Source organism: Drosophila subpulchrella, unplaced genomic scaffold (genome assembly GCF_014743375.2).
Source record: "Drosophila subpulchrella strain 33 F10 #4 breed RU33 unplaced genomic scaffold, RU_Dsub_v1.1 Primary Assembly Seq354, whole genome shotgun sequence".
NCBI classification, from domain to species: domain Eukaryota; kingdom Metazoa; phylum Arthropoda; class Insecta; order Diptera; family Drosophilidae; genus Drosophila; species Drosophila subpulchrella.
In genome coordinates, this window is record NW_023665577.1 from 5,046,020 (window position 1) to 5,061,058 (window position 15,039).

The 15,039-nt window shown below is 40.0% G+C and overlaps 4 protein-coding genes across 7 annotated transcripts; 1 reads left to right on the forward strand and 3 right to left on the reverse strand.

Annotated features, from left to right (window-relative positions):
• Positions 1 to 189: 189 nt before the first annotated feature.
• LOC119560182 (S-formylglutathione hydrolase) lies at positions 190 to 4,123 on the reverse strand. 2 transcript variants are annotated; one of them, XM_037873541.1, is made up of 2 exons: positions 3,924 to 4,123; positions 190 to 1,177 (listed from the first exon to the last, which is right to left on the reverse strand). In XM_037873541.1, exons 1-2 carry the CDS (start codon positions 4,050 to 4,052, stop codon positions 320 to 322), a joined length of 987 nt encoding a protein of 328 aa, XP_037729469.1. In that variant the 5' UTR covers positions 4,053 to 4,123; the 3' UTR covers positions 190 to 319. The 2 variants fall into 2 exon arrangements, with proteins under 2 accessions (XP_037729469.1, XP_037729472.1); XM_037873544.1 differs by lacking the exon at positions 3,924 to 4,123 and adding an exon at positions 1,246 to 1,310.
• On the forward strand, positions 1,969 to 13,782 carry LOC119560181 (E3 ubiquitin-protein ligase RNF113A). Of its 3 annotated transcripts, XR_005221011.1 has the most exons (5): positions 1,969 to 2,163; positions 2,224 to 2,944; positions 3,031 to 3,371; positions 12,434 to 12,695; positions 12,773 to 13,781. XR_005221011.1 is itself a non-coding variant. In XM_037873540.1 (3 exons), the coding sequence occupies exons 1-3, from the start codon at positions 2,058 to 2,060 to the stop codon at positions 3,263 to 3,265; spliced, it is 1,062 nt and encodes a 353-aa protein (XP_037729468.1). In that variant the 5' UTR covers positions 1,969 to 2,057; the 3' UTR covers positions 3,266 to 3,404. The 3 variants fall into 3 exon arrangements, 1 of the variants encoding a protein (XP_037729468.1); XR_005221010.1 differs by having other exon boundaries at positions 12,434 to 13,782; XM_037873540.1 differs by lacking the exons at positions 12,434 to 12,695; positions 12,773 to 13,781 and having other exon boundaries at positions 3,031 to 3,404.
• On the reverse strand, positions 11,002 to 11,823 carry LOC119560184. The gene is made up of 3 exons (XM_037873546.1): positions 11,594 to 11,823; positions 11,353 to 11,524; positions 11,002 to 11,291 (listed from the first exon to the last, which is right to left on the reverse strand). The coding sequence occupies exons 1-3, from the start codon at positions 11,783 to 11,785 to the stop codon at positions 11,152 to 11,154; spliced, it is 504 nt and encodes a 167-aa protein (XP_037729474.1). The 5' UTR covers positions 11,786 to 11,823; the 3' UTR covers positions 11,002 to 11,151.
• Positions 13,783 to 13,784: 2 nt separating the features above from the next.
• Positions 13,785 to 14,676, reverse strand: LOC119560183 (E3 ubiquitin-protein ligase RNF8-like). Its single transcript, XM_037873545.1, has one exon. The coding sequence runs from the start codon at positions 14,591 to 14,593 to the stop codon at positions 13,895 to 13,897; it is 699 nt and encodes a 232-aa protein (XP_037729473.1). The 5' UTR covers positions 14,594 to 14,676; the 3' UTR covers positions 13,785 to 13,894.
• Between the last annotated feature and the right edge of the window lie 363 nt (positions 14,677 to 15,039).

Genomic DNA, 15,039 nt, shown 5'->3' on the forward strand with positions numbered 1-15,039 from the left:
ACTGCTCATTGAGCAGAATTCTATTCTTTTATAAATAAATTTTAAATATTTGTATAATCTTAATGAAATCATAAATAGCAAAATTAAAATATGTTAGCCTTAAATTCTTAAAAACATTGATGATACCTACGATACCTGTTTATAAGTATTTTATTTTCAAGACCACGGACACATATAAAATACAAAATATTTCTCTACGAAATACACATTTCAGAAACACCGAGACGTTTGGTTTATTTACTTGCGATTTATCTCTAAACTATAGTGTTAGTACAATACAAACCGATGGAAAAGGGCAAGCAGAAGCGTAAGGATACATTCAGGCTGTGAGCAGGGCGGCGTGGTAGGCGATGTGCTCAGCGACGAAGGTGGCGATGTAGAAGTAGCTGTGGTCGTAGCCCTCGCGCTGCTTGAAGATGGTCTGAATGTGGTCGTTGCCATCGGCGGCGGCCAGAAGGTTCTCCGGAAGCAGCTGCTTGCCGGCCAGGAAGTTGTCCGCTACACCTTGGTCGATGAAGAGCTCCTGGGGCGTACTCTCGTACTGCGAAACCAAATGCGTTGCATCCCACAAAGCCCAATCAGCCTTATTGGGTCCCAGATAACCTGCGAGGGCCTTCTGGCCCCATGGGCACTCGGTGGGATTGGCTATCGGGGCAAAGGCCGAAACCGACTGGTACAACCCGGGATTCTTGAGGGCACAGATCAGGGCTCCGTGGCCGCCCATGCTGTGGCCAAAGATTCCCCGCTTGCCGGGAACCACGGGCAGATTGGCATTGACCACATCCACCAGCTCCTGGGTCACATAACTGTACATCTTGTAGTGCTTGGACCACGGCTCCTGCTTGGCATCCACATAGAAACCAGCGCCGCTGCCAAAGTCGTAGGCGTCATCCTGCCCAGCGACCTCCACGCCCCTGGGCGAAGTGTCTGGATTGACGACGATCAGATTGTGACGGGCGGCGTGCTGCTGGAAGCCGCTCTTCTGGATGAAGTTCTCGTGGCTGCAGGTCAGTCCGCTGAGGAAGAAGAGCACCGGGCATGGTTTGCCCTCCAGAGCGGCCGGCGGCAGGAAGACGCCAAAGGTCATGTCGCAATCCAAAGTGCCGGACCGGTGGCGATACACGCGCTGCTCGCCCTCAAAGCACTTGGAGCTGGATACCTGTTCGAGCGTCATGTTCTGCGGGATAAAAATTATAAGCGATTAGCAAATAACACAGGAATTTTTAATAAAACTATTAAATTTACGTGTTTCTGTTTCTAAAAATAAACGATATTAAAAAGAGTGACCGTTCACGGAGCGCCAAATAAACCTAGATAGGTGGAGCTTTCGAAACAATTTTTGATCTATCGATAGATGAAGTAGTTTTTGAAAACCATTTTATATGTTTTTTATTCCAAAACTATTTAAATTCTGATTCATGGATTTTCGAGACTTTGAGACCACCAAGAAAAATGGTAACTAATGGACCACTCCTAGGACTAAACTATTTCTTAATTTATTTGTTTAAAATGATAGCAAAGTTTCCAAAACTAAGATTAACATATGGTTGTATTATTTTTGGTAAGTAATCTTAGTTAAACAATTTTTGTACTTTAGATTTTATACCTTTTATACCTTTATAATTGTTAAGGTAGTCGGCTTAAGTACCCAACATCAAAAAATTAGGAATTACAAAGGTATAAAATCTAAAGTACAAAAATTGCTTAACTAAGATTACTTACCTTTCCTTTTTTTAAGGAAATTGTTGCTTGTCTTGTGTAATTACTGATAAGTCTAGCATTTTCGTAAAGTATTTAAGTTCATTAGTTTTATTGTCTCTGGGAAATCATAGATTTTAAAAAGTAAGCACTTCGACATTTTTGAATCCCCCCGCCAAATAGTATTTCAGTGTGCCCGCACACTTAACAAAAATACTAACATTAATACCGATTGTTATAAAACTACCATCTCTAGTTCCTCGACTAGAAGAAGAAGCAGATGACCAATTGGCGAAATAGATTATTTATTGTTTTTAACTTAATTCAATAGAAAAGTACACCTCCCTTAAAGCCGGAGAATGTCGGAAGAGGCGGCTAGCACCTCGGCCTTTGGCTTTAAAAAGCGGAATATCAAAAAGGGAGCCGGCATTCGCCGCAAAAAGGAAAGCAGCAGCAACGAGTCAGGTGAGCTAACAATTTTTACCGCCAAAAAGGAAAATTGGTTAATAATTCGACATATTCCAGCAAAAAGCAGTGATGAGGAGGCCCAAGGCAAGACCAGTGCTTTAGTGCGGGCAGAAAACCGCAGAAAGCGCACGAATCCTAACTTCCAAAGCACCAAAACTCTGAGCAAGGCAAAGCGTCAGGCCGGAGCACCTGAAGAAGAAGCCACATCCTCCGACGATGATAAACTGGGCATCGCCTACAAGTCCAAGCGCGAGGCTCTACCCAGTGGACCACAGGATCAGGGAGCCACGTCTATCAACGAAATGGACACGGAACTGGATCGCGATGCTCAGGCAATCCACGCGCGAGCCCTGAAAATCAACGAGGAACTGGAGGGCAAGGCGGACGATAAGATCTACAGAGGAATCAACAACTATGCGCAGTACTACAAAAAGCAGGACACGGCGGCGGGCAATGCCAGCTCTGGAATGGTGCGAAGTGGGCCCATCAGGGCACCCGCTCATCTCAGAGCCACTGTGAGGTGGGATTACCAGCCGGATATCTGCAAGGATTACAAGGAGACGGGATACTGCGGCTTTGGCGACAGCTGTAAGTTTCTGCACGATCGCAGTGACTATAAGGCAGGTTGGCAAATGGAAATGGATCACGAGAGTCAACGGAGGGGAGATGCCGATTCCGATGGCGATGATGGCAAGTACGAGATCCACTCAGACGAGGAGTCGCTGCCTTTCAAGTGCCATATCTGCCGCCAGAGTTTCGTCAATCCCGTGGTGACGAAGTGAGTAGGAAGAGTATAATTTATTCTTAATTATCAGGAATATTTGTGTCTTTAATTTACTGACAAATACCCTACTTTCTTTACAGGTGCAAGCACTATTTCTGCGAAAAGTGCGCCCTGGCCCAGTACAAAAAGTCACAACGTTGCATCATCTGTTCCCAGCAAACAAATGGCATTTTCAATCCCGCCAAGGAGCTTATAGCCAGGCTCAAAACGAATCCAATGGAAAACTCTGATAGCGATGAGGAGGAACTCGGAGCAAACGAGGAAAATGCCGGGGCGGAAGAGGCTCAAGCGATTTCCTCCGACGATAGCGATTAAACTTAATTGAAATCAAGCGGGTGAACAATTCTAAGCTAAAATGCGTCGAACAGTTCGTCATGGGGCGATAAAGTGGTTACGTAAAGGAGTTTCGAGAGTTCATGTGGTAAGAATATGATTAAAATAATGATTATTAGATGTTTTTTACATATTTGAAATGAAAATGTTTTATACTATGAACGGTGGGCATCGTTTGAAATATCCAATACATTAATTTTATCCAGAGATCTTTATCGATATTTGTATGAATATCGAATACCAAGATGATAATACGAATATCGATACGGAAACGGATATGCCTTTCTCTTTTGATTTTACGTGTAGAAGGTATTAAAAGGTATTGAAAACCCTATGGCATAACCTTTGTTTTTACATGTAAAAAGTAATGTAAGGTACATATACGCTGAAGATAGATGGCGTTTTAAAATAACCGTTGAATAGAATCTTATCCATAGTTTATTGTTGGTCATATCCAGACATAAAAATATCAAATTTTAATATCTCTTGTATAATTTTATTGAGGTTACATGTTAGCAAAGAGTAACCCATATGCTCTATTAATAATTTAGGAAAACTTAATGGAACTTTTTAGCCTTCATTGCTTCAATACTTTTCAGTCTCTGAAAGACCCTTTCCGTGCTTATATATAAACCCTTACCTCGGTCATGATGTGTCCGAAACTGAGTACTCCGCTGACACGCTTGGGGAGATTTTTGTACGCGGTTATGGAAAATGCGAAGGAACTTCTACCACTCACGCTTGGCAGACGCGCCAAATATCTTCCCATGCCAAGTGGCTAGCGGCCACTAAAAATATTTCGCAAGTGTTTATGAGAAAGAAATAACTTGGGGATTTCGATCGAGTACGGGTTGACGTATAGAATGATCCAAGGCCAACTCTGACCTTTCCTGCGAGACCCATCATGGGTAAAACAATCAAAAGAACACAAAATTGAACCGAGGAGAGCAACTAAAACTAGCGTCTCCCTGGACCGGCGAAAGTCAAGCGCAATTTTATATCCATAATTCAATTGCCAAAACTTTCATTTCCGGTTTCCTTCGCATCAGCAAGCACGGGCACAAAAGAAAGTATGGAAAGATTGAGAGTAGAATGGGAACACAGGCATAGAGGGGGGCAAACTTGTACATAAGGGAATTCGTTTGACTTTGGCCCGCTAAAATCAAAAATCGCCTGCCAAACTTCTAGGCCACATTGTTTCACAGCACAAAGCCGAAATATTGGCCAATTGTAACGAATCGAAGCTTAGCCACAAATTCCAGAATCCATTCCGGCTTCCCTGTCCACCCCTTTCCCCGAGTTCTGGGCATGCAAAATATGAGCACATAAGCTTCTAAAAACAAAGCAGCTGCCCAGGCTGAGCCGAAAAGTTTAAGCTACCATTTTCCTGGGCAAAAATCGCCTGTAGATGCCGCAATTTCGAAGGGATTTTACCCAAGGGAATCTACGGGGTCTCTAAAATTTCACTTGTGGAAAAGGCTTCATATTTTCTAAATCCCAGGTCGCACTTTTGATCGATAGAATGTTTATAAATGTTTGGAGAAATCAATAAATATTTCAAAGAACAGATTTAATTCTGATTTTTAACTGAACTTAAGAGGTTGAAATATCGTATATATTTTATTAAATATTTTTAAGACTGTGTATATTAAAGCCAGGAATTTGACTTACAATAGCTAATAAATTTATGACCGATATTTATAATTTAGTACCCACATATATTTTTTTACATGAGCTTTTTTAAGTTTTTACATATAGTTCCAGTTTTTAATTGCTTGCAATTCATTTAATTCTTATTTAGTTGTATTCTATTTTGTATATCTAAGACTTATTTCCTTGGCACTCAACCTCCTTAGGCAACTAATATATAATGATAAATGCTGTTAATTACCTCAGTCAAAACGAATAGGTATTTAATTAAGAAATTCCGCGAATGTTTTCATTTTCCCAAGGATAGCGATCACAGTACATTACCACACTTTGGGACGCGGTCACGTTCGCATTTTCTCACATTTTATGTGCCACTCACTTATTGGCAGTGCAATGGTTAATTGAATGACAAAGTCGTGCATGATGAGCGCAACTTAATTGAGGGGGCGGTACTGATTGTTGTGGCCAAAAGCTGAGGCGCCAAATCAGTTTTAATTATTTCCATAAATGCGAAAGTGAGCGGCTTACGTGTGCCCTGAAAATTTATAGTTTCTGTCAGTGGCTTTGATTGCCAAAGCGCAATAAGTGGTGTGGGTTTTTGGGCCGCTTTTCGGAGAAGGGCTGTTAATTTTTCCGCCTAATTAGGAAGTGGAAATTTGTGTGCGGTTGTTCACACGATTGCCTCTCGGCCTCAATGTAATTAAGCGTTAAATGTGTTTGACGCCCTCGCAAATCTTTAGTGTATTAGGTTTTCTTTAATAATTTTTTGTAATAGAGAAAAATAAGAAGAGAAAAGAAATATAGGTAAAATTTTGTTATGTCAAAGTATCAAGGGGATAGCAAAAAACAAAGTAAAATATCAGTATTTTTGTTCTGAAACATGTTTACTTATATTATTTTAACCTGTTAAACTGAACTTAATATATTTCCATGCTTATTTTAATTATAGGAATTTTCTCCGTGTGTATTTGTATACCCAAGGGCAGCTGTCTGCACGTTTTGCTGGGCTGCACGCTGTTTGTTTTCATTCGCTTTTATTTATTGGCTTCTAATGTCATTGACTATTATCCCACGGGCCGGAGAAAGTCCAGGCCCAGCTGCCCTTCCCCTGGATCTGCTATCTGCTACCAGGACTCGAGCTCAACTTGTCGCTTATTGTGTCAATTATCATTAATTTCTAAATGCTCTCCTGTCCGCACCAAGGTTGTAGCACCTTTTTGAATGATACTACTGGTCCTAAGCTCGATCCAACTTCCAGAACGTGTCCTGGCCATGTTGAAATGTCACCCTCGGCCATATAAATTGTTATTGCCTGTGCGTTCTATCACCAGGACTCCGAGGACACCGTGCCCTGGCGTTCTTAAAGTTTCTCCAAACTTTACCATCTGTATTTATGCTTTTACTCCCTGGTAATTTATCGCCCATTCAATATTACGTTTTGCTCGTTGACCAGAACTTATGTTGCAGTTAAGGATTAACTTTAGTTTGAAATCGAACAATTAAGAGCACACTATAGCTGGGTAATTATTGTGTAAATGAACCCCACACTGCTGGCCATAAATAATAGACAACAACAATATTATGCCACCGCAAAAACCCCAGGCTCATTAATCTTTCACTTAATAGTCCCGAATAATTAAACACAATAATTGCACGGGGCCCCTGTCGACCAATTAAGAGCCAATTTAAAGAGATAACAATTTATGAAAATTCGCAATTGAAAAGAAAACCCATTTTCTAAGCGGAAACAGAGTCCCCGAGTGAGAATGTGTGTGTGCTGAGCATCACAAGTTATGGCCCACAAATCTGTGTCGCTGATAAAAGTTCATGCCCCTGCAGACACGACCGCAGCTTTAATTTATAACAAACATTCTGTTGGATGTTCAGATCGCACCAATGCTCCCAAAGAATCTTTGACACTTGCACTGCGCTGGCAGCTATCCAAAGGCGCCCCGAACGGAAAAAGAAAGTTTTCTTCAAAACAAAAACCACTCGACATGTCCGGCCACAAGAATACTTGTCGCTGGTTAGCCGCAATGCAAATAAAGATAAAATGCAAAGTGGGCAAAAGGCAAAAACTGGCCAAATGCACCGAGGATGCTTGATATAACCACAATGGCTTCAGCTACAGCATGCAAACAAATCGCTGCTACTTTTACGCCATTTTCGAATTGATGGTGGTCGATTTCTTAGGACCCTGGATCCCGGATTCCCGGGTTCCGAATCCCACTAACCCCCCATTTCGGTATCCCCCTCCGGTTTTCTGGTTTACGACTTTACGAGCGCTGCCCAGAAACTTTTGCCTGCACTTTATGATTTTTGCGCAAACTTTTGTCAGCTCGGCTTTCTGTTTGTTTGTCGCCCCTTCTTTATTGAAGGCAAGGACCAGATGCCTTATGTCTGCCGTTCCCATCATATTGATGTTTATTATACTCGTAACTTATAAAAATATTCCAAAAAATAAAAATGAACAAAACAAAAATAATAAGAAGGTAACAAAAGTTTCTCTCATTTCGTCTGACATTTTTTCAATTGTGTGAAAAGTTGCTGCAAGTGCCAGCAGCGAATGCAAAAATCAATATTTTCTTTATTGATGTGTAAAAATTGATCTTTATCGAATAAAAAATAAATTGAAATTCTTGTGAGCCCTAAAATATGATACATGTATAAAGGGAATATAGTGGTGAAAAGTTTTATTGCGGTTGTACTCATAAAAGTTAAAAATATTCTCGTGGAATTGAAGTACCTTATCATTTTTTGAAAACATTCTAAGAAATTTGTGGTGGGAACTGTTTGAACTTTTTATTTATTTAAATACAATTCACTATCGCTTAAATTTGGCCTGGGTCTACCCATTTTTTAAGTAGCTTTTTATATTGGGATTTGTTTTCTTATCAGCGAACTTCGCTTAATCGGATTTCCCCAAAAATCTTGCTCAGTAAAATGTCTATAAGGTCGGGAGAGCTTTCAATCAAGTAAAAAATGTTAGGTCATTCTCTTTAATTTGATTTTAGTATAATATCTGATGATTTTTATAAACATACAAATTATTATCGGTTCAAATCATCATTGATATTAAAACATTCTAGAAATATATCTTCATATCCTGTTTTTTTATTAACTTAGGTTATATATTACTTAATAAATGATCCTAAACTCTCAGGAAAACAGTGCCTTCTTCTATTTATAATATTCTGCAGAACTGGCATCATTAATTCATATAATCGTTATTCTGTAAATTGGATAATCTACTTGTAGAAAACTGCGGTCAATTAGGCCACCGCCCCCACAAGCAATTGTTCTAAAAGCAGAAACATTAAAAATCCAGGTCCGAATGTAATGTTTGCACCTTGCCCGTGAATGTCCGGCACGAATGTTGTAGCTCCGGCCATTCTCGTGTGAAATCGGGGCACTCAACGTATCCTGTGCACAGTTACAACTTCCGGCCAAACACACAAATGAGCTACAAAATACATTTCCAGCCACAACAATAACCAAATGGCTGCAATGAGCAGGAGGCACTAAGACAACAATAGAATGGTTGACTGGTCTCCATGTCCTTTTCACTCCAAGCAAATGAGGCCATTTTGCTGGGATAAGACAAGTCCTGTGAAGGCTAAGGAAAACCGGGCAGAATGTGCGGTGTGGTCGGAAGGAAAACCATTGTCCGGTCTAAAAAGTTTCAATAAGGAAATATGGACAAATAAAATAAATGAAAAGTGTCTAAAAAATGTTACTTTAATAAGCTCAAGAATGGAAAGACAAAAAGCTAAATGGTTTTAAGCGAATGTGTGTATTAGGGTGTGTCAAGGGTTTTTGCTTTTGACAGTTTTGTGAGAGTTTTCAACAACAACAAGTAGCCATTTGCCGCTTTCCTGTTTTCCGGACTTTCTTTGCCCGTTGCTAAGCTGAAAATATTTTCATTATAAACTTTGCGACAGGTTTTCCCCTCGAAATGTGTGTGTGTGTGTGTGTGTGTGTCGGTGAACGGAAACGGAAATGCGCCATTAACTGGCAAGTCAAGCTTATTAGCTGCAATAAAAAATAATAAGCTGCAAAGTTATGTTGCATTTGTGGCATATTTTTTCTTCTTTCCACCCAACAGACAGTCTATTGCGGTGGCTTTTACACATATATATTTATATATATAGAAAACCTACATATACGTGAGTTTTCTTGTGTTGAAAATTCTTTGCTACTTACTGACTTGGCTTTTTGCACTTTTCTTTCTCCGCCGAAGGAGAACTTTTCTCCACATTGTGCTTCTGTCTGCGGGTGATTGTGTGACAGGACAGCCAAGGACAACATGCCAAAGGGGACAGCCTTTCTTTCAGTCCGCCAGCACACAGAGAGAGCAAATTCAAGTTAATTTTATTTTAAAAATCGTGCTACAATATGTTCCCGGTCTTTGTGGCAAGTGACCGAGGCTTCCTTTCGGGCTCTAACTTGATAGTTGATAGTTGACTCCCACTCAACCCCCAGATGAGTGCGATTATGAGTCCGGGAATGGGAATGGAAGTGGGAATGGCAGTAGAAATGAGAATGGCCTGAGCCCGGGAAAGCGAGAATGTGTGGACAAGACACTGAGAACTTGACAAATTGACAATGTGCCAGGCGTTGATAGGGGCAGCTTAAGGAGTCCATTGAAAGTTGATAGTGAGAAAGGGGCACAGAGCCCGGTGACAAATGAAAATTATTAATTGCACGACTTAAAGAAATTCAGAGTTTCGAAAGAGAAATTCCTGATTAATTTGAAGTTTTTAAGGTAGTTTATAAGCTTCTAATAACATAACGTATACGAATTCAAGGAAACTGTATAATCTTAAGAACTATTCTCTAAACATAGTAAGAATGTGTGGTGACATACTTAGTTTTTAACATTATTAATATCATTAGAACCTATTAGCATAAGTTTTTCTCCGCAGTTGACGCCACTAAAATATTGTATATCATTAATAAAAGTATATTTTGATTTGCTTATTTGATTTGCTTTTTATTTTGTAAATTCCAAATCTAGTCAGTTAAGTATAAATTCATTTACTTTAATCCAATTATATTCCCTTGATTGAGTCTATTGTGTCACATTGTCTACACATTTTAGCTTAATTTCCCATTGATTTCCTCTCCCTAAGTTATTTTAATAATCATCCAATCAAAACTTATTGTTATCCATTATAATTATAATAATAATAATCATTGCTGTGGCTGCCGCTGCCATTAAAAGTTTTGAAATTTAAACACCTGTCAGTCGTTTCAGCGCTCAATGGCCCGGCCTGGGATTAATAACAAAACAATTTATGCAACTTTTTCGACGGCAGTTGGGGGGCGAGACCAAGAGCCGGGGAGCCATAGAACGTGCTGAGCGGGGTGGAAAGGTAAATAATTTCAATAATGTCCTGCTAATATCGGGCGTAATAACAATAACAACCGCGGGATGGGCGGCAAGTGAGGAAGGAAGCGGGAAACAGTGACCCCGCGGGCAAAATATTTATACACCCCACAAAAAAAGGGCGGGAGGTATGTCTGCACCTTTCAATCATGGTTTATGCCCCAGCATTACCGTTAGACAGCAGTCGAAAGTAAAGTTTTCGTTACCTTAATGGAGCCCGAAGTGAAACAAGTTCGGAGGAGGGTGATAAACGGAGCAGCGGGGAAGCAGAGGTTTCGTAACGTATTAAAAAAGTTTCCGCTGCCAGTTGAACTCCGACAACAGGTTGTACTCCTCTACAACATTTTTAACCGCAGTCGAGGGAAGCTTCCACCCCAAAAAGAATTAAGAAGACACTTTTATGTATTTTGTTTTAGGTTTTCCGGGGAAATTCACCTCTCGAGCAAGGAATTAAGTCAGACTCCAACTCCACGGCGGCTACGATTCTGGTTCTGAGTAAATGATGTTGAAAAACTTTACTTTTATCTGTTGATACAAAGTAGGTGGTTTCCTAGTGGCCTGCTCTGTGTTTCTTAGTTGGTTCTTCTCCTTTTGCGGTTCTGCAACATCTTGTTTTTGGCCATCTTCCTCTTGGCTGACTGTCCTTAACTTTCTCATGAACGAAAAGTCTTTTTCATGCTTATCTGGTTCCTAAAGCGGTTTTTTGTTTTTTATTTTTTTTATTTTCTTTAAAATCGTTGGGTATACAAATTATAAATGCAAAATCTTCTAATTAACTCAATTTTTTTTTCTTCAAAAATTTTAATTTTGTTCGAATGTTTATTAAACTTTAATTTGTGATGTAATGTCTGGGTTTTATTACCGGTAAAATTGGATGCATTTTCGGCCGAGTGTTCTCGACTTTTCGTATTTTTTCTTGGGTGGTTAATGGAAACGATGTTTTCACATAATGACGCCTCCATGCATTTTCTGCAAGTAGAATGCCAAAATAAATTCACTAATTTCTAGATGAATCTTAAGTTGTACTCACTTATCGTTGTATTGCACAGTAACTTATCATTAAGGTAGAATTTAGTAAGTGTAGGCAGCGTTTTACCATTATTTATGAATCGAACAAACGTCTGGCCACGAAGTCCCTTGTTAATATTTACGATGGCTTCATCATAGCTGGGATACGGCTCCATTTTCGATATCTGAGCAATCTAAATCAAAAGATATTTTTTTATTTTTTTTTGTACATATACTATATTATGTCTTTGTTTTCCACTCACATTTTTCGACTTAAATATCGCTAAAAAATTCAGGTTATTAACCCCTGCTTCATTCGCCGTGAAAACACCTATATAACTCCCGCTTTTGTCCATGCCATACGTAAAATATTCGGGGCAATGGTGTTCTGGAAAAACTAAGGCCACGGTGGCACACACAAAGAAGCTCAGCAAAATCACCGAAGTGGTAGACATTCCGTTTTGATTATACTCAGTTGGGGTAGACTTATGAACTGAGACTCTTAGCTGCTTGCCTCTGCCTTAATATATATACATACATATACAAAAAGCGATAAGCTTATCAGTAGAATTAAAGAAAAAAGTTCGGTTTCATTTTATTTTTAATTGCTCAAAAATTCTCCGAAATGCCTTAATCCCAGAAATATGTATTATTATATTATTTGCTAATCTTTCAATTTGTGGAGTAATATTTATTGAATTTTATAAATTTATGAAATTGTTGTTTTTCTGAAATATTGCTATGAGGAATGGAAAGATGATTGTATATATGTATAAATATGATTTCCATTTGTTTTTGTATAATTATTATTATTTTATTTATTTTTTTTATTAAGTAAGCTGAGGCTTATACACTTTGTACTTAATAGTATTAATTAATGATTACTATACCTTGTGGTTAAGAGTAAAAATTGCGTTATTCATGACCTTAAAAATCTACAATCGTACTAGTTTAAAATAAAATCAAAAAAAGTCTTCTTTACGGTCCCTCATTAAAAGTATTTTGATATCACATCCTAGATTATCATGTTAATACACTGTATAATATGATCGCATTTCTTGTAGCTGCATAAGTGATAATATTAATTTATAAATTTCTTTCAGTACTCTCTCGGCGAAGTCATAAATCCCAATTTAAAATCAGTGCCAAGTGAATGGTTTTAACTTTTCATTCAATAAACACGGAGCAGAGACATACGCCCCAACTCCGTCGTACTATGTGTATGTCCTGCGAGTGCGAATGCTGCACGTAGAATGCATTAAAGATAAAAGCCGCCGCAGCTCGGGCAACTTCAAACTGGAAAATATGATACAAAAGGCAACAGTGGATGGCAAAGATGGGATGGGCAATAGAATATGGGTATTGGTGGGTATACTATGCAGTGTGGCCATAATTTCCAACAGTGGTTTTTATGCTGAATGTGCATTTTACGACTTTTTAAGTGTCAGGGCAAACAAAACTTTCCGTGGGACTGCCGTCGCAGGACCTCCAGGACTTCCAGGACCAGAACCCTGCAACCCATGCAACTGGCAGCTGGTGCTATGTGCTTTGTGCTGCCGGCGGGACACCTTGTGTGTATACAAAAGACGCCAGACATATTTTCTTTCAGCACGAGCATAAACTTTGCTTTTCAAATATATATTTTCAAACTTTCAAACCAAGCAAAGCCAGAAAGGGGCGCATTAAGTCCAAGTTTACGAAAAACTTAATTCTATTTTTTAAGCAACAACAAGCACACACAAACACACAGACACACACATACACACCTCACACCTACGCAGGAATCCTTGGAAAGGCAAGGCAGTTGCAGTTGCAGTTCCGTTTCCGCCCCGTTGTGTTGCATGCACTAAGTTATCGTCTTTATTGTTTGTCACATACATGACCTCACAATTGTGTTCCTGTTTCTTGGCTGCTCTGCCTCAGCCACTATTCCCGTTCCCGTTCCCATTCCCATTGCCATTGCCATTCCTGCCTTTTGCGCTGAATGGCGATGCGAGCGGAAACGGAAATGGCATAAGTTGTTGTCGCCTACTAGTTCACACGTAAGTCCGTTCATTCAACAATAAAACGACGCTGCTGCAGCGCTACAGACGCTACAAAAGGGGGATTGCTCGCGGACCTGGCCAACAATGAAAACCCATAAAAGAAAATCAAGGCGATGGCTTGGCCGGGAATTCAGAGATGGCAATGTGATATACTGAGTGCCGGCGTGCGAATGGAGAAGCCTTTCACGAGTCTTTGTAGTCACAGCAGTTCTTTTTGCTTTCGCGTTTGTGGATGACGATTTTTTGAAGGCGTCCATATAATTCTTGCTTTTGTCATTGGTTTCATACCATTATTTTCTTCACAATTTTTTATGTTATTACTGTTTACAAAATATATTCCCTGGGCTACATAAGCTTATGATAAAAAAAACCATAACATGTGTAATAATAAACAATAAAACTTAAGTTGTAATTTTAATCGACCATAAACAATTAACTGTAATGTAACTATTTTGGTATTAAAGCGGCTAGAAGAGCTAGATGAGCGCTTCATCCTGTTCTTGGGGAGACCGATGTTGGTCAAGGAGCAGCTTGTCCCAACGGAGCAGGCTGGGCAGCCACCAGGACAGGGAAGCCGAAGAGATAGCGGAGATCCTCATGACTCACTGGCTGCTTGCAGATGCCGCAGTCTGCCCTCTGAGCCAGGTGCTGGCGGATGCAGCAGTCCCCGAAAAGATGGCCGCACTTCAAAGACACAATGCGATGGTGGCCTTCGGCCTCCCAGGGCAGGAGGCAAATCGAACAGCTGTTCTCCTCGTGGATCCTGCTTAGCTCTTCTTTCACCCCTTGCATTTCCTGGTGCAAGTCATCCCGCTGATTGGCAATCACACCGATCTCCAAGTTGAGGTGCGTTTCCTTGGCTTCGTTATCTTGCAGGATGGTCTGCACAATGGCACTCTTGGATTGATCCTGCTCCAGGATTTGTTGACTCAGCATTTCGTTTTTGGACATTTCCTGTTGCAGCGTCTGCAGCAGGGCATTTCTCTCGTTGGCCAGTTCCTGGATCTCCCGCTCCCTCTCCTCCGAAATGCGCCTGGTGTCCGTCAGCTGCATGTTGCACTGCCGCAGGGCAGCTTTAATCTCGTCCCGCCGCTTGACCATCGCCTGGATTCTTATTCGCTCGTGGCGAAGTTCAGCGATCAAATCAGCACGTTTCATTTGGGTGATTCCCCTATTTCGCGGAATCGCCTCCTCTTCCTCTTCTAAAAAGTCCTCCATGGTTTTCTAGTTTTTTTAGTAAGAGTAATTATGTATATTTTTTATTTCAAGGAATGATATAAGTAGTGATGTCAAATTGTTAAAAATTGTTATCGAATTGTTAAAAATATATCAAGATACTTCGCAGGGTTGTTGAAAATTTATCAAGATATCGATATCGATATGGGAGGTGCTCTAAATAACATCGATACGATATTTTTAAAAATATTCGTCAGCCGTAATACTTCGAAAAAAAAAATGTTAAAAAGGGAAGGAAAAGAGTAAATTTTAGAAGTTCCGTTTTGTGTACCGAGATACTACAAATAGAAGGGACGCACATATATATTTTAACATTGTTATTATGTTCTTTAACTGTTTTTTCTTAAACCAAAAAGCCCAGTTTGGCATCTCTATGAGCCACCTGGCTGACTGCTATTACTGGCGAAAATTTGCAGCTTCCACCACGT